The sequence below is a fragment of the Candida theae genome, assembly GCF_024610275.1.
Source record: "Candida theae strain CBS 12239 chromosome Unknown scaffold19, whole genome shotgun sequence".
Lineage (NCBI taxonomy): Eukaryota > Fungi > Ascomycota > Pichiomycetes > Serinales > Debaryomycetaceae > Lodderomyces > Lodderomyces theae.
This window is the reverse complement of record NW_026261478.1, coordinates 171339-189919: the sequence shown is the minus strand read 5'-3', so window position 1 is coordinate 189919 and position 18581 is coordinate 171339. Positions and strand designations below refer to the sequence as shown.

The 18581-nt window shown below is 39.7% G+C and overlaps 7 protein-coding genes across 7 annotated transcripts; 5 read left to right on the top strand and 2 right to left on the bottom strand. All coding sequences in view use genetic code 12, as the record gives it.

The window, feature by feature from the left end:
- Positions 1-220: 220 nt before the first annotated feature.
- Positions 221-787, bottom strand: KGF57_004538 (succinate dehydrogenase cytochrome b subunit SDH3; the record flags this gene model as incomplete). The annotated part of the gene is made up of 1 exon (XM_051754059.1): positions 221-787. One exon carries the CDS (start codon positions 785-787, stop codon positions 221-223), a length of 567 nt encoding a protein of 188 aa, XP_051607075.1.
- A 996-nt stretch (positions 788-1783) lies between these two features.
- Positions 1784-4279, top strand: KGF57_004537 (uncharacterized protein; the record flags this gene model as incomplete). Its single annotated transcript, XM_051754057.1, has 1 exon — positions 1784-4279. One exon carries the CDS (start codon positions 1784-1786, stop codon positions 4277-4279), a length of 2496 nt encoding a protein of 831 aa, XP_051607074.1.
- Positions 4280-4505: 226 nt separating this feature from the next.
- STT3 (dolichyl-diphosphooligosaccharide--protein glycosyltransferase subunit) lies at positions 4506-6725 on the top strand (the record flags this gene model as incomplete). The annotated part of the gene is made up of 1 exon (XM_051754056.1): positions 4506-6725. The coding sequence occupies one exon, from the start codon at positions 4506-4508 to the stop codon at positions 6723-6725; it is 2220 nt and encodes a 739-aa protein (XP_051607073.1).
- A 369-nt stretch (positions 6726-7094) lies between these two features.
- KGF57_004535 (uncharacterized protein) lies at positions 7095-7670 on the top strand (the record flags this gene model as incomplete). The annotated part of the gene is made up of 1 exon (XM_051754055.1): positions 7095-7670. The coding sequence occupies one exon, from the start codon at positions 7095-7097 to the stop codon at positions 7668-7670; it is 576 nt and encodes a 191-aa protein (XP_051607072.1).
- A 98-nt stretch (positions 7671-7768) lies between these two features.
- KGF57_004534 (mRNA (N6-adenosine)-methyltransferase) lies at positions 7769-9301 on the bottom strand (the record flags this gene model as incomplete). The annotated part of the gene is made up of 1 exon (XM_051754054.1): positions 7769-9301. One exon carries the CDS (start codon positions 9299-9301, stop codon positions 7769-7771), a length of 1533 nt encoding a protein of 510 aa, XP_051607071.1.
- Positions 9302-10981: 1680 nt separating this feature from the next.
- KGF57_004533 (uncharacterized protein) lies at positions 10982-12574 on the top strand (the record flags this gene model as incomplete). The annotated part of the gene is made up of 1 exon (XM_051754053.1): positions 10982-12574. The coding sequence occupies one exon, from the start codon at positions 10982-10984 to the stop codon at positions 12572-12574; it is 1593 nt and encodes a 530-aa protein (XP_051607070.1).
- A 1155-nt stretch (positions 12575-13729) lies between these two features.
- Positions 13730-16719, top strand: KGF57_004532 (uncharacterized protein; the record flags this gene model as incomplete). The annotated part of the gene is made up of 2 exons (XM_051754052.1): positions 13730-15721; positions 15808-16719. 2 exons carry the CDS (start codon positions 13730-13732, stop codon positions 16717-16719), a joined length of 2904 nt encoding a protein of 967 aa, XP_051607069.1.
- Positions 16720-18581: the final 1862 nt, after the last annotated feature.

Here is an 18581-nt window from a genome sequence, read left to right as displayed (position 1 = left end):
GTGGATAATACAAGTAGGCTATTGGGGCGTTATTCTTATTTTCATATCTATTTTGCGTCGACACTTGGTCTCGACAGTATGGGGATGAATTGCGTATATGGAATGAGTTCGCTACATTAAAACAATACTTAATTACGGTTATCTCTTTAACAATACAAACTTCATGTATTGCTCTTCATGAATACACATCTGTAAATTATGCTACACCCAGTCTATCAACTTACCAGAAAAAGGCCAAATAGGAACCTACAACAGCAGTGGCTCCCAAAACAATGTACCCAGTACGGTAAACACCCTTGAGGGTCAACTCTCTACCAGTGTCCCAAATAAGATGTCTTATTCCATTGAAGGAGTGGAAAGCAAATGGGAAAGCAGCAGCAGCCTTGATGGTGTATTGCAAAAACACGGGCAAACTTGCAAAAGCATTTACTAAGGTGGCAGCGTCAAATGGAATATTCAAGATGGAAGTGGCAGCATATGTACAGGTTAAGGCGTAGAAGGCACCGGCCATAGCAACACCAGTAATTCTGTGTAAACCTGACAATACCCAAGTTAATTGTGGTTGGTAAATGTCCAAATGAGGTGATACCGGCCTGTTCTTACGCTGAGCGACAAGTACTTCTTGTTCTTCATTAGGAGTGGTGGATACAGTTGACACAAGTCTTTTGAGGAGCATAGAGTTGGCGCCACTTTGAAGCACATTAGTTCTTGCTCTGGTGGTGTTGATGGTGTTTCTAGCGACCAAATTGATAGTCTGTTTGTTCAATAATCCGACACGGGAAATCATCTTTTTTGTGTTGTAGAGCTAATGCTGGAGTGAATATTTATATGTGTGTAAATGTGTTAGTGAGTTTCACTGAGATGTATCCAAGTATTGACAGCCTGTAGAAGTGAAAGGTCCGTTCGTGAAGTGTCTTTCCTCGTGTCAAGTAAAGTAATCTTCTGGTCTAAGCGTTTTGTTTGAATGGATGTTTTTTTTTTTTTTCTTTCCCTTCTTCCCCGGGTTTAGCCATTTTTTTTTATCCAATTAAATCGGTGGAATTTTTAATAAACACGTGGTAGCGTTCACAAGAGATAGAAGGAAGCTACCATTCAAGATAAACTGGTAGCACATCCAAGAATCTCTTTGTTCTGTCATCGTCATCTTTACTACGCCGCCCCCCAACAAAAACTCAGCTTTTGAGTAATTTTTGTGACACCCGTTACATTCTTTACTTGTTTTAATCTCTCGTTCTCTGTCCATCTTTTTGAACTTTTTTGTTTCTCCATTCTCTCTCAGCTTTGGGCTGAGGAAGGGAGAGGGGGGGGGGGCACTTTCCAGTTAAGGGATCATTTTTAAAATTGGATGTGGTCTAGTGTTTATGTGCATACAAAATAAATACAATCTAGACGTACCCTCTAGAAAGATTATTATAAACTGTAATTTTCTTACGTCTTGGGTTCCATCTTTGCCTGTGTTTCTAGTATGTGTAATACAATTATCTAAGAATATACATTAAGAGACAGAAATAAAAAAAATAAAAAAACAAAAATATAAATTAAAATATCGCATGGACAATACATGTATATATATAAAATATTAATTTACAAAACACTACACGCACATACACACACACACACTGCAGATTATCCTTCTTTTCATACCATTTCAATACAATACACACACATACACACATATACACAGTTCTTCTCAACTGCATACATAACCGCACTGCCAACACCTATACCAAAACCAACGCAAAGAAAAGAGAAGAGGAGACACTAGTTTGTGTTTATATTTATTATGACAAAGACTGCCACCTCGGTATTACAAAGCACCTCAGCAAACGCAACAAACACAGAAAAGAGCGATTATAAACCAACTGTGACAAATGACAACACTGTGGGAAATGTAGAATCTTCTGATGGAAAGCGAAGACTGAGCCACGCTCACCAAGCAGCAATAAAAGATCCTGGAGATTCAAGCGCCAATGACAAAAGCATCGACGCTCCGTTAAACGAGTCGAGGAGTCAGCTGAGACATAAACCAGAGCAACAGTCTCTGCAAGATCTGCAACTGCAGCAACAACAACTGCAACTGCAACCGCAGCAACAACAACTGCAGCAACAACAACTGCAGCAACAACAACTGCAGCAACAACAACTACCATCCCCTAATTCGTCCCATCATAGCAATAATAGCAATTCCAACAAGGACGACCTGCCACAGGATCGGAACGGAGACAAACACTCACCCACGGAGTCATACAACAAGTCTGATTTGATGTTTTCAAAAAAAGACTTGAGCAAGTCTCGCACGCAGTCATACCAATCGGTTTTATCGCTCGCCTCTTTGAAGTCCCTCAAGCAACACCAAATACAACCCATGACTTCGGCTAATGCCACTTCAAACCAACCATCTGGAATGAATGGACCAGGATTACTTAGAAATAACAGCACAAAAGGCCACAACAATCAACTAACGAGATCCAATTCTGCTATGAACACGTTGAAGAACTTTCAATCTTTTATTCAAGCTCCAGTCCTATCAAGTTTATCGACTCAAAAGCTGAATGAGGAATTGCAAATTGGCCAGCAGTTACCATTCCACGATAAACCGACAGGGAGCAAATCTAGACGTACAACGAACAACAGTTCAAGCAATGATGGAGACACTGATGAGGCTACTGAAGACAACAACGATGAAGAAATTTTGTCACAACAACGAGATTTGACTTTGAATGCTTTAAAGAAGTTAAGTTTGTCTCCCAGGCCAATTACAAACTCCGAAGACGTTGTTATTCCCAAAGCTGCAGAAAGCGAGAGTAAGTTGAAATCTAAAGGGCAGGAACCTTATCAACCAGCTGAAGTTGATTTATCGTCATTTGCCAGTCTTACAAGACAACCAAAGGTGACACCAAAAAATCCCTCACTATCCACTTCATCCTCGACTCTTGCACATGAAAAGTCATCCCATTCACAGATTGGCACAAAGTCATCGTTGGAGAGCCTACCAGAGGGTAAAATCGCCAAGCCAGACGTCACGTCAAAGGAGCATGACATCAGCCAATATCATCATAATTTGAGACAACAGCAAATGGATTCCCTTAAACTACAGACAGATAAACTTACAAGAAATGTTCAAGGAGATACGCTGTTCCAATTGATAGACTCATCCAAACAGGCTCCAGTCCAACAGCACGTACAATATCCACATGCACAACAGCTTCCACCATCAGCATCAGCATCATCTTCTTCTTCTTCCTCAAGAGTACCTGCAGCTGTGATTCCTCCACAGGATATCAATACCAGAAGAAAGCCACTGAATACGGCAGTGCCACAGCAGCTCCCTACGAATAACTTGCAAGTACAGTGCCATTTGCAGCAACCACAGCCCAACCCACATCACAAGAACCCAAGTACAAGATCTACAAGACAATTGCAACAAATCAAGGGTTTGAGAACACCCATGTACATTCCAGCGGTGTTGCGGATGACGCACAATGGCGGTTACGAATATCCCAATCGATCGTCATCAAATTCCCCAGACATGGTTTCTACGCCACCCACAGCTCAAAGTCCCGAAAACAGCTATGAAGCTCATCTAAAAGCGTTTGGACAAAAGAGCATAAACTCGTCGACCGCATCAATAAAGTCAACCGATTCATCAAGGTCAATAGACTCTACCAGCTCACCAAAGTATGGCTCATTCAACAGATTTTTGAGCACTGGAAATCTAGGGAGGTCGTTTGATTACCTGGCTAGTGCACCACCAACAAGGAGACATTGGGTGAAGGATGAAGCGGTGACTACGTGTGGCATACCGTCGTGTAACAAGAGTTTTAATTTTTTTGAAAGGCGGCATCATTGTCGAAAATGTGGGGGGATTTTCTGCAAAGAGCATACTTCGCATTCTTTGTATATCAATCGAATGGCCCAGTTTACCACTGGCGGAAGAGGAACATTGTCAAAGGTGTGCGATAACTGCATTGGAGAATATAACGAGTTTATTGAACGAGAATTTGGTGTCAATATATCAAATACAAAACTGCCCTCTCCGATGGATTTGGGCCGCCATGTTGAGAATAACGTTATCAATGGAGTGGCTAGCCTGCCCAAGCAAAATCAGACACAGCAGCTGTACAAGGATCTTGATAAACATGCGTCGAGGCGGAACCAAACTGATTTGAAAGGAAACATAATGAATGGTGGTACTGGAGGTGGAGGCACAAATAATACCAACAGAGCTGACCCATTAGTGGGAAGTGTTCCTGCAAACTGGACTTGGAGTTCCTTTTAATGAGTAGCTGTAGCTGTAGCCGTAGCTTGTCTTTTCATAAATAGTATATTTATTCATTGTCCCTGTAGACGTGTATTGCATAGGTATTGTGCTTTGTACTGATTTGGATTGTCGCGTAAGTGGATTTCGCGACTTCCAAATATGTACACCGTGTGCGGGAGTAATTTTGTCGAACATATTATTTTTCACAGAAAATGTTGAAGCACATTACCCTCTAAACTACATCATGGTGACAGCTACTCATCAGACCATGAAAGCACATCCGGCCCAATTAAAAGTGTTGGGCGTTGATGTTGAACTAATAAGATCATTGCTCAAAGTGATCATTTTGATATCAATTGCTGGGGCCGCCATTTCATCACGGTTATTTTCAGTAATTAGATTCGAATCTATTATCCACGAGTTTGACCCATGGTTCAATTTCAGAGCTACAAAGTACTTGGTGACGCACTCTTTTTATGAATTCTTGAATTGGTTTGACGACAGAACGTGGTACCCATTGGGAAGAGTAACTGGGGGTACGCTATATCCTGGATTGATGGTGACTTCAGGTGCAATTTGGCACGTGTTGAGAGAATGGTTGAGCTTACCCGTTGATATTAGAAACATTTGTGTTATGTTGGCCCCTGTTTTCAGTGGGTTGACGGCAATTGCTACCTACTTTTTGACCAAGGAGATGAAGGATTCGAATGCGGGTTTGCTTGCTGCAATTTTCATGGGAATTGCCCCTGGTTACATTTCTAGGTCGGTTGCTGGGTCATATGATAATGAAGCTATTGCAATTACGTTATTGATGGCAACATTTTACTTTTGGATCAAGTCGATGAAGTTGGGATCGGTTTTCTATGCCACATTAACTGCATTATTTTATTTTTACATGGTTAGTGCATGGGGTGGGTACGTGTTTATTACAAACTTGATTCCATTGCATGTATTTGTTTTGTTGTTGATGGGAAGATACAATCCCAAGTTGTATACCGCGTACACCACATGGTATGCATTGGGGACATTGGCAAGTATGCAGATTCCCTTTGTGGGATTCTTGCCAATTAGATCAAATGACCATATGGCTGCGTTGGGTGTCTTTGGATTGTTGCAATTGGTTGCTTTTGGAGACTATGTTAAATCCAAAGTCCCTTCAAAACAATTTAAATCATTTTTGATTGTTTCTGCTTCATTGGTATTTGTGTTGGGAGTCGGTGCATTGTTTGGATTAACGGCCATGGGATGGATTGCTCCTTGGACCGGTAGATTTTACTCACTTTGGGATACAAATTATGCAAAGATCCACATTCCTATTATTGCGTCAGTTTCAGAACATCAACCAACTGCATGGCCAGCGTTCTTTTTCGACACGTCAATGTTGATTTGGTTGTTTCCAGCTGGAATCTACTTGTGTTTCCAGGAATTGAGGGATGAACACGTGTTTGTCATCATTTACAGTGTCTTGTGTTCCTATTTCGCTGGTGTCATGGTTCGTTTAATGTTGACTTTGACGCCAGTCATTTGTATTGCTGGTGCCATTGCATTGTCCAAGTTGTTTGACATTTACTTGAATGTTGTTGATATCTTTGCGGAAAAAAGCGGACAAAAGACAAGCAAAAAGTTGCCCATTGCTGCATTGGTGTCGAAATTGATTGTGTTGTTGTCATTTGCATTTTACTTGTTCTACTTTGTTTTGCATTGTACATGGGTAACCTCAAATGCCTACTCATCGCCATCAGTCGTGCTTGCTTCTAAAGCTCCCGACGGATCCCAAATCATTATCGATGATTATAGAGAAGCTTACTATTGGTTGAGAATGAATACTCCTGAGGACGCAAAGATTATGTCGTGGTGGGATTACGGATACCAAATTGGAGGTATGGCAGATAGAACAACTTTGGTTGATAACAACACGTGGAACAATACTCATATCGCCACCGTTGGAAAAGCAATGTCCTCACCCGAAGATGTATCGTACGAAATTTTGAGACAGCACGATGTCGATTATGTTCTTGTTATTTTTGGAGGTGTGATTGGGTATTCTGGAGATGACATTAACAAGTTTCTCTGGATGGTGAGAATAGCCGAAGGTATCTGGCCAGACGAGATCAAGGAGAGAGACTACTTTACCGAAAGAGGAGAATACAGAGTTGACAAGGCTGCATCAAAAACCATGAAGAACTCATTGATGTACAAGTTATCGTACTATAGATTTGCTGAATTATACGGTGGACGTGATGGAGCCGACAGAGTCAGAAATCAACAGATCCCTGCTGATGAACCACCCGAGTTACATGTTGTTGAAGAAGCGTTCACTTCGCAAAACTGGATTGTTCGAATTTACAAAGTTAAAGACTTGGACAATGTAGGTAGGGACTTGAACCAAGCTACCAAATTCGACAATGCCAAGGGAAAGAAAAACAGGTTGGTAAAGAGACCAAACTTGGATATTAGAGAGTAGTAAAGATTATTATATAGAGTTTTGAGATGAAGCTTTTTTCTGTTTCTAGATGTTTTTGATTGTAGTTTTGTATCGCAGTTTAAAATAAGAGTTCGGGTAATTTTTGTATCCGACATATAACTCCGCTTGGCATAATAGACGAAATTTAAAATAGGCAAAATTTTCCGTCATCCGTGTGGGGGGAGAGAGAGAGAGAGGGGATTGAGAAATTGTTTACAACTTTTAAAAACTTTGCTGAGTTCAAGTGATACTTTTACCCATCTCGGTTTATAACAGTACTGAATCCTAACCCTTCTTCATTCAATTGAGGTATTTTTAGTATTGCAACCCAATAGCCAGGTATTTTATAACTCTCTACTTTCAAAAACAATGACTACATTGATTGAACACATGATCTTTTACAGATCTTACCATTTCAACAGCACCAATGTCAAAATTCACTTGGTTTGCATTCCAATCATCTTGCTTTCTGCAATTACGTTCTTGACTCCAGTTGGTTTACCATTCATCTCTACAAGTCCACTGGTCAACGTTGGTATCGTCAGTGCTTGGCTTTACGGCTTGTATTACATTTCCTTGGACTGGAAAGTTGGAATTCCAGCAGCATCTATTGTGATTGGCTATGGTCATTTCATCGGCAACTACTATAGGTCCTTATCTGCAACCACATCACCTACATCTAGTCAATTTATTCATTATGCAATTGCAGCACATGCATTTGCCTGGATTGCTCAATTCTATGGCCATGGTGTGCATGAAAAGAGAGCACCAGCCTTGCTTGATAACTTGTTGCAAGCTTTGGTTTTGGCTCCATTTTTCGTTGCTTTTGAAGTTGCCTTTTTTTTGGGATTTAGAAGGGATCTTGCAAAGAAAATGGATAATGAGGCTGGTAAAAGAGTTAGAGAGTTTAGATTGCAAGAAAAGGCCAAAAAAGCTCACTCTTAATAGAGGGCGAAGAAGAAGGAGGAGGAAAGGAGGGGAGGGGAGGGGGGGGGGGTCGAAACTTGAGTAGTTGCTTGTTTCCTTATTTATTTTAAGCAGATCTAGTTTGGATTTTGACTAATATACATTTCATAGTTGTATTTAACTTCAGGCTCGTGTAATGATACACCTTGTAGTTGGTTGCCAATGGTCAACCACCCTGGTCTGGTATTGTGAGCTCTACCAAAAATCTCCAATTTCCTTGCGTGTGGGCCCACCAATCTTTCAATGATGTCATAAAATTCGTCTGGCTTCCTAGATGTTTCTCTTGTACTGCTAACGACAACATCTGTATCTACTCGCAAATTGAGCCAACGTGGGTCACCTTTGAGGCCAACCAAGAGATGCTCTTTTGAGTGATTCAACCAATGGCCAGTTCTTCCTGTAACGATTGTTCTTTTCAACTGGTTCAACTTGATCCAAATCATTTCATCACTAATTTGGTAGCCCCATTTGCGCAAAGCCCTACGTCCAATCTCAATTGAACGTCCAGTAACCCATAACATAATGATACCCTCGTCTTGAAGCTCGTGCATTGGCAATTCCAACAACTCGTCATCCTTGCAAGTTCCATATGGCAAAGACATGTGAATATCCCAAGCAGGATCAGATATGATGACGGCAAATTTGCCCAAGATACCAAATGGCAAACTGCGAACATCGCAATTGATCCATTGTGGAGGTGTGATTGAACGAAACGATTCACTAAAGCATTGTCCTATGGTATAGTCAAGATCTTTTTCCACCATCTTCATTGCCGACTCAGACTTGAGAGGGTTTAGTGTGAAATAATGAAGATAACGACAGGTTCTCATCTTGTGGCATGTATCCAAGTACGAACAATCTCCCAAATTGACATCAGTGTGATTATACAATATAGGAAGAAAGTGGATTTTGCCAAGTGAGCATTGGTAAGTTTCAGCAGATAGAGCGTTCCTTGCTTGCTGTATTCTTTGATGGACAATGTACTCCAGGGCCAATTGTTTGGAGCTCAGTATGTACTCCCTTTTATTTAAACCAGAGTTTGCCAACTGCAATGCATGTTTACTGTCACTGCACACTTGTGGGAATGGCACTTTAAAAGTTCTCAATTTTGCCCTTTCTCTTCCCAAACTTGTCCTGGCTGTAACTTTATGGAGAAAATCCGTCATAACCTCTACTGTTAATCTTGTCACCTGACCAAGCTCGACTGTAGGGGTTGAGGCCTTTTGAGAAATAAAATCTAGTAAAGACTTAGCCTCCTTTCGTCTCGCTGGCTGTTTCTTGGGTGGTGCCAATCCCCTCAATCGATAGTGTAAAATCTTTATTGTGGTGAAATTAATCCAGATCAACCTGGGTCTACTTATCGTACTCGTCAACGCATGAGACAAATTAGTTGAGAAATGCAACGACCCTCCACTGAGAGTCTGAAACAATCGGAGATAATCAATGAAATCTGTGTATGTGGTTGGTGTGTGATAGGTATCCTCTTTGCAAAACTCGAGAAAAACACCCCTGACTTTCCAGAGTTCCCCATTGATGGGCAGTGAAAGAATTGTATCTCCTTGAGATAGTAAGAAGTCGGTAAAATGTTGGAAGCTGTCGAGTGAGTGCATTTTGGTGTGTGAGGGTAAAGTTGGAAATGTTGTGGATGTTGTTGCAAAAAAATGAAAAAAAAAAGGATCGACTCGTCTCGTCTTTGTTGAACATTGAGGCACATAAATTGGCGACTGGCAAAAGAACAACCAACTCTGGCTCATCCAAGGTTCAAATCAAAGTAATCGTCTTGATGGGAGTGGCACCCAGTACCCTTGTGTTTGGCCATATTGGACCTTTGTTTTAAAAATTGAGATGCAAGGTAAAAGAAGTATCTGTCGTTGAGAGCCTGTTTAAGTTTTCAAATATGGGCCGTGACAGATTAGCATGGTTTATTTTGATCTGCCATGTTCAATGTTACGTAAACAACACGGTACAGTTGGCTCATAGCACATGTTTGATTTCCAAATCTTCCATATTGTCGTGACTGTGGGTCTAGAATTGCAAGTTTTGAATGACCACAACTGTGGCAAAGGACAAGAAAACAAATAATAGCCAACAAAATAAAAATGCCAACAACAATTTTTGCGAAATTCTAGGTCAAACGGATGTTTCGAAAGAAATCATACCCACCGCAACAGAACCCTCCACATGAAACAACTGAATAATGTAAAATACAAAGAATAATTAGCAGAGAGCAACGAATAAGTTGTCAATTGTGGAGTCGAGTGAAGGTCAAACAATACGCATAAAGGAGAACCCCCACTGCTATTATTTTGCCATCCCCGCTTCTTTATTTTTCTGTTGTTGGTTGTTGGTTGTGGCTGCGAGCCGCTGGTTGGCTCTGCACATTTTACGAGAGATGTGTTTACAATTTGAATTTTTCTCATTTGACCCTTTACCCTTTCGTCTCAAACTTTGTTTGTTTGTTGGCTAGTTTGTTTTTGAATTCTCTTGGTAAAGCTAAGCGACATCAAAAAATATATATATGAAAAAAAAAAGAAAAGATTCTTGTGGGTGTGAAGCGACACTTTTTCTTTCTTTGGCAAGCGGCAAAATACTTTAATATCGTCTCCTCAAGAAGTCAAAGAGCAAAATTTATCCAGACCTTCTCATGGCTAAACTCGAAAAATGTCAGGTATGGTTGTAGAGGGAAGCTCAATGTCCTCTTGAGTAGAATACTCACTCGAATTCCATTCCGTACAACCTGTGCCGTACGTAGACTTGCACTTTTGCTATATTTTTGCTGTTCATTCGGACGGGCGGTTGGGTGTGGCGTTTCTCTTTCCCACGTTTTCTTGGCCAACTTTCTTTCCTTTCACTCCGTGTGTGTGTGTGTCTGTGTGTGTGTGTGTCTGTGTGTGTGTGTGTGTTTTGTACACAATTGTGTCAAATGCCGTACGGGACTTAAGCTCCGAAATAAAAATTATTGCGCGTATTATAGTTTGTTAGGAGAGAGAACAAAAGAAACTAAAACACAAGGTAAAAATGCCTCACACTATACACACACACACAGTTTTAAAGACAAAGAAAACAAAAACAAAAACTATACCCCATATTATTATACTGTTTAAACACACAGTATGTACTGCATATAACATAAGAAATGACTACCTGCTTCTGCAACACCATCCCAAACCCCTGCAACAGTATATATATATATAAATGTATATGACTAATGATGGGTACTGACTTGGGAAAAATATACCAAGTACCTTAGAATATCACCATTTACGTTACAGTTTCACTAGAGAAAGATAATGAATTTAAATTCCATGTACACCGATTTACTAGAATCCATAATCAACAGACAACTACGGGACATTCTGTCAACTCCCTGCGAATATCAATCAACACTTGCATCTGTAGCCAAAACATCGAGACTTTTCAATGATCTCGCCAATGCAAGACTTTATCGTGACATCGTGGTGTATGACGATGACAACAAATCCATAGTGGAGAACGATAATTGCACTTATATACACATTAATCAACTTGGCAAATTTGTTGAGTCATTGACGTACCAAAATTTCCTCAAAATTAGATCCATAGAGTTGCATTGCAAGTCAAATTTCAGCAAATATGATTATTCTGCATTATATGAGAAAATAGGAGATTTTTGGACACACACACAACATAATATCGAGTTTATTAATTTTGACATTGACAATATACGGAGAAACCAAACCATACTTCAGTTTTTGTCAAAAGATTGTTATGAAATCATGGAAGAAAATGACGAGGTGGAGTCGTGTGTTGGTTCTAAACCGTCAAAAGTTTGGAATTTGACAAATTGGTCCGTTTTGGCAGCTCAAGAATTGACATCGTTACCACTCTGGAGCCCCAATTTGAAAACATTGGACCTCTTTATTGAAACCATTATCGGCGACGTTCAATTCCCAATGCAAAGAGTTAAAATCCCCAATTTGGAACAATTGAATTTGAATACAACCTTGTCGACTCAATGCTTCTTGTCGTTGAATCCAGAAGTTCCAAACTTGCAAAAAGTGTCAATTTCTTATTCGCACTCATTTAATAAACCACCCATAAACTTTAACGACTATCAAATGGTTGATTTTGATAAGCTCACTGATTTGGAGTTGAAGTTCAACTGTTTGCATTCAGATTGCTCGTGTATCAATGAGTTTTATCACGAATTGTCTCAAAACAGTCATCATTTCACAAAGTTGAAAAATCTTAGCATTGTCAACCACAACTCCAAGAACCACGTGAGAAATTTGGAGCAATATGCGTTTTTGTTGTCTAGCCAGTTGTCGGATTTGTTCAACAAGTTTACCAGTCTAGAATACATTTACATCAGAATCAATGAATTTGTCAAGAACGATACATGCAAGATTGATTGGAACAGTTTTAACAAATCAATACAAATGTTACCAAGTCTACGCAAGTTGATCATTGCGGATTTTTTCAACTGGTGGGCGCCATCTATTCAGTTAACTAGAACTTTGATGGTTAATACTTGTACATGCCAGAAATGCCACACCATCAAGTCGTTGTTCCAGCAAATGGCAGCTTACGATGAAGATAATCACTATACACACAATTTTGACAACTATTGCTTTGACTCTACTCAAATTATGATGCCCAACCACATTGACTTGGTAAAGAAGGCCAATTCAAAGTTTATGTCGTATTTGATCAATCATTACAAGTCACAATTTCATGAGCTGATTATATACTCGATGTCCGCATCCTACTTCAGAGAACATGACAATCAATTGCTCAGTCCTTTCAAAACGTTATTCATGCATGGCCAATTGAGGCTATTGGCAAGCTCATTAAAGCGTGGAAATACACACTTGAAGGTCAATTTTGGTGGTATTTCGATATAGCTGTTTAGAGCACTAATTAATAGATAAGATTGAACGATATGGGCATGTTTCTCTATTCGCTTTAACAAGCAGATTAGGATGCTTTCTGGTACCTCATAATTTCACGCGTTTTGCGTTTATCGAGGCTTTGCTCCTGATTCAAAGACAAAACTCATCGGCAGTGGACAGTAAAGAGAGAGCGGGAAACTCAATAGATAGGAGTAATCTGGCTAGTACTTCTGAAGTAGTAACTTAAGTTGGATATGGCTTGACAATGAAAGTAGTGGGGTAAAATATTTCTTTACTCAGATATATTCCAATTTACTATGCTAATAATTAACCTTCCTAATTGGGAAATGATTTTTTATTTCTCCAGTTTTTCTCTGTATTTTGTGTAACATCTACTACATTCAGTTGCGAGTGATCTTCTAAGGAAACAACAACAGTTGTACACTGCAGTGTGATGCTAGGTCATGTAAGGAGTGGGAAACATTTTCTACTTTTACAGAGAAGTTGTCTTTCTTTCCTTTGCTTCCGACACCATGTGGGTAGATTCCAGATCTTAGAAGATATCACAAGATCGGGGCAGGATCTGGGTCACTGTTAGTACAAACAGATCTCAAGTCACCCCCCACCCCCTTTCAACTTCATTCTCTGCTAACTGCAACCATCTCTATGATCCTCTTATCATCAACTATCTTCAGCAATGTACAATCCCTACCTTCCAACCATTTTCGTTAACCTACGTACATTACCAAAAACAGTATGCCAATAGTTTAACCCATTTTGCATAATGTCCCAAAAGGGAAATAAATTGCAAAAAAAAAAAAAAAAAAATTAAAAGATTAAAAACATCTTTTCTATTCACAATCATTCAGAAACGTTACCAAGAATGGTAATTGATGATTGTTTTGCACCATTCATTTTATACATGTTCCAGCTTTCAACTTTCCTTACTTAACCGTATTAATAACAAATATATAAATGATGGCATGTGTACGCAGAAATTTTGTCGACACAAGTCACCAGTTTTTCAACAAATCAACTTGAACTTTCAGCCATATCATACCTGAATATTTGATACCCATTCGATAAAGAACACACCACACCACACCACACAGAGAAGAACACTTTACCAGTTATACCAATAAAACAACACAATTTACGAAAAAAAAGATGTCTGACTTGAGCTTGGGTCCAGTTGAAGTACACAATATCAAGACTTCATGGTCAAGAACTGATCAGGATCAATTTTTCCAAAGATTATATCCAAACTTGTTTGATCAAAACAGATCATTGCGTCAACTTTTCCACAATGACGAGTTGGTGATTCGTGAACATTCAAACATATTTGCTGACTTGTTTAGTTTTATCGTTGATAATATTGAAGATGGAGCTTTGTTGGATGAGTTTTTGTACCAATTTGTCAAGGAAAACCAAAGATTTGCTGAAACCGCTGTCAAGTATTTGGAGCCCATGGGAAATGCCGTAATTACGTCGTTTAAACAAGTGTTGAATACTCATTGGACAAGTGTTTTGGAATTGGTTTGGATCAAGGTCTATGTCTTCATTGCTAATTCAATTTTACTGTTGGTGGATGACATTCCTAGCGAGGCTAGCTCTATCAATGAAGACGAGATTCCACCATTGAATATTCAAAGAAACTTGTCGAGAACCACTTCTCGTGATCAAAGTTCTGCTACTACTGCTGCTGCTGCTGCTGCTGCTGCTGCTTCAGTCGAGTCTCCAGTCATGGACTCTGTTCCAACTCCACAAACACCATCTACTCCTGTAATGGATTTCGATGTGAGGCCAGGTAAGTCTCAAGAACCATCGCTTTTAAACAAACACAATTCAATTGAAATTGACTTGAAAGCAAATGCAAAATACAAAGGTTTCAGAAGATCAGTTGATGTTGCTCAGTCACCAATTCAAGTGCCAATCCCAACTGCAGATAGTTTCCAAAAAGTCCACCAAGCAGGTCTTTCATCATCATTGAAGTCGTTAGTGTCAACCCCACTTGAAGAGAATAAAGGAACATTCAAAGCTCCAAGACCTGCTTTTGATCCAAGAAGAAAAAGAAATTCAATGTCTCCATCTCCAGTATCGTCACCAGCAAAGTCCTTACCTTCTACTCCTCGTTTGTCTTCGATTGTCAACAATTCAAAGTTCACTAGTGATGAAGATGACCAAGCTGCTGATTCAGATGTTGATGAATATGCTACACCAAGAGCAAGCAGAAGGGGATCATTTTCTGAAAGCTACAAACCTTCAGCTTCGTTGTTTAACAAGTTACAAGGTGGCGAACAATACCCTGAACCACAGATTGAGGATGATGATGTTGCTTCAGAAGATTCGATTGAGGATCTTCCCTTTGAAAGAAGAAGGGTTGGTGATAACAATAAAGCTGTTGAAATCCCCTCGCCTGAATCATCAGAAGTTGACGAACAAGAAGAAGAAGAGTTTATCTACAAGCAACACAAGGATGTATCAAACTCAATCCCAGAAAGGTCTTTGAGTAGAGGTGGGTTGACTGGTGGCACTTTTGACTACCAATCATTTGGCTTGAAAGGATTGGCACCAATTGTGGAAGACGATGACCGTTCGTCGAAATATGATTCTGAAGATGACAACAAGTTGAACACAAGAAAGTCAAGCTCTGGTTCAAGTTGCGGGGAATCAGACTCCAGGTCTAGTTCATTGTCGTTGCACCATTCGGATTACAAATCTTCAATCTCATCAGGTGTCGACTCATACAACATGGTTAAAGGAGCCGGTGTTCACACAAGAAACACCTCTGCAGAATCAGATGACTTTCAATTCTTCACACCGGCAACCAAGTCTCACCAATCACACACATCACAAGCTCAACAGCAAGGACACAAGAGAGATACATCAATGTACTCACTTAGTAAGAGTTACTCCGCTTCTGCTTTATCTGTAAACTCCAATTCGAGAGCTTCGTTGGGATTCATGAGGTCTTCATTTGTGTTAAAGAAGGAGGTTGAACAAAATGGCTACAATTATCCAGAAAATGTTGGTCCTATCTCGTTACCATCAACACCAAGGGTTGGTAGTCCACCAACTTTGAGTAATACTTTGAAGTCACAGCAACAGCAACAGCAACAGCAACAGCAACAGCAACAGCAACAGCNATGTACTCACTTAGTAAGAGTTACTCCGCTTCTGCTTTATCTGTAAACTCCAATTCGAGAGCTTCGTTGGGATTCATGAGGTCTTCATTTGTGTTAAAGAAGGAGGTTGAACAAAATGGCTACAATTATCCAGAAAATGTTGGTCCTATCTCGTTACCATCAACACCAAGGGTTGGTAGTCCACCAACTTTGAGTAATACTTTGAAGTCACAGCAACAGCAACAGCAACAGCAACAGCAACAGCAACAGCAACAGCCATTGTATGTTCACAAGGCTAGGTCAGCAATGTCACTTAAATTGAAAAACAATAATGACAGCATGCAAAGCTTTGTTTCTGCCAATGACAACTCATACGATTTGGTTAATGCTTTTGTCACCAACTTGGAGTCTAAAAATCAATCCACGACCAGTGTCAATTCAAAGCAAAGTGCACCAGCCAAAAAGAGTGGGTTCTTTGGCAGGGTTAGCTCATTGTTTTCAACAAAGTCTACCAAGTCTACAAACTCGACACCTAAATCCACACCAAAATCTACCCCAGCACCATCAAGGAAACAATCTATTGCTATAATTCCTCACTCCGTCCCATATGGAGACTTGGCTCACATCCCACCACCACCAAAGATGACCTCACACTCATCAGGAACCGTCATGTCCAAGTCCGATTCTGGTTGCTCTGCATCATCGTCAGCTGGCTCAACGAGGAAGTCATCTACATTGTTTACACCATACGCTGAACCATCTGTAAGTGCTAGCTCAACCAACTTGTCATCAATGACTAGCACCAGTGCTTCCTTGTTTGCTCCAAACACTAACAATTCTGGTCGCTATAAGAGTGCTGCTTCAAAGCATGACTTGACTTCAGTATATTCCAATGGAACCTCGGGTACTAGAGTCAGCGTGTTTAGAAAGAAGGATCATGGTGAGCCAAGATATGTTCCTCCACCAACTAAACACACGAGGAAAGGTAACAAGTACAATGTCAAGAAAGTGCCTTACAATGTCTTTGCCTAGAGATTGAGTTGCAAGTTGGTTGATCTTGGAAGAGAGGACATGTTATGGGACACGTTTATTTTCGGTTAAATGCTTTTTTATTTTAAATTCAGTTCTTTTGTTTTAGGGTTTGATTTGATTTGATTTGATTTGTGGTTTGTTCGAGAGGAATGGCACAAATTCAATGATGGTTGTGGCGTGGTTAAACCACCTGTTCTCCTCCCTTTCTGTGATTGTTGTGAGCAGCCATTTGGGTGATTCATAACATCAGCCCCTTGAAAGGGAATGGTGATTTCTCCTCCTCCTTCTTTGTTAGAATGTTTAATAGTATTATTTATACAGGTTTTATTTTTAATATCAAAAATGTTTTGTGCTTTGTATTTGAAAGTGTTTTAGCAAATTTAAAGACATAACTCTCAATTACCTATTTGGGCAAGTAACTTATTACACCGCAAATCGTAAAGCGTTACGTGTCTGCATAAAGAAAAAAAAAAACTGTTTGGAATCCCCGCCTGAGCATAACGCACAAGATGCTAAAAAGAAAAACAGGCTCAAGTGAGGCAAGAACTAGCGTTGGTACACTAACAGACAGCTGGTATTTTCGGAACACCGGAATGGAGGGAAGCTTCCGTGCGTCTCGAAATTTTTGAGGCGAAAAAATTTGAAGCGGGTTGACACATTCCGTCAAAATCTATGAAGAACGAGAGAATACTATGTGCTAGAGACTTTTGTCTGTATCTTAACTATGCCTCTGGTGTATGTGTATGTGTGTGCGTCAGAACGTGTGTCTATCTTAGTATTGGGTACTTGATATGAGCTCCGATGCTGAGATAATTGTTTATGTCAGCTGCAGGAAGAAGCGGACTTAGCAATTTGATTCAAAGGTCGTTTACTATTAACTTAGGATTGACTGTGGCCTTTTACTTCTGTACCGGAAGTGTTGTAGAAAGCTCAAAATAAAAAAAAAAATTGATTCTAAAAGTTGAAAAATTTAAATTCACCACCATTAGCCACCATTAGCCACTCTCAACTGTTTGACCAATATCTAGGATGTAGAATATCGGAACGGCAAATAGCATCCACAAAGTACTACTAGATCTGTCAAGAGACACTAGTCAAAGGGCGTTTATACTTCTTTAACCGAGATAATAATTCTGAAGTAGTGCAGCGTAAATGGCCATTTGGTTGAGAACGTCTTTGAGTTAACATTTTTTGAAAGTTAGAAAACCTTAAAGTGAGGATAAATTTGACACCAATTCCAAGCAGAAGCTAAGTATAGTACAAATATGATGTTCTAGCATTCTCCACTTTTGTATATTGCAGTAATTTGCTAGTCAAGCAGCTAACGCAACCCTCTTTCGTAATCAGCAGCATACAAGAGCTATGTGAAGATGGAATTCCGGATAAATTATTTTCAATTTTTTTAAGCTTTTGTGCATAAGGAGGACAAACAGAAAAAAGTAGAAGCAGAAAATAAGACAGAGACAGACAAGAGCAATACAAAATTGTGATAATAATAAATCGGTCACAATACACGCACATTCCACAGCGTTTAAGACATTGGTTTCACAGTTGAGTAAAGGGCACTAAATTTTTGCTTCGCCCGCGGACAGCAATGGTATTGTCTCTTAGTATAGCAGGTAGAATGCTTAGTAATGAGTATGTAGAGGTGTTTGTTCTTCGGTTCAAGGTCAGAAGGTGTCACAAAATCTCGAAGTAAATTTAAACAGAATATAGAAGATAGAAGACAAACACAGCAATCATAGAAATGACAGTCTTTTTTATTTTTTTCTCTTTGACACAGTAGAAGTGTATGCATAAGTGTGAGAGATTGTGGGAAAATAAGTCCTGCTAGGATTACCGTAATGGACACTTGGCTTTCC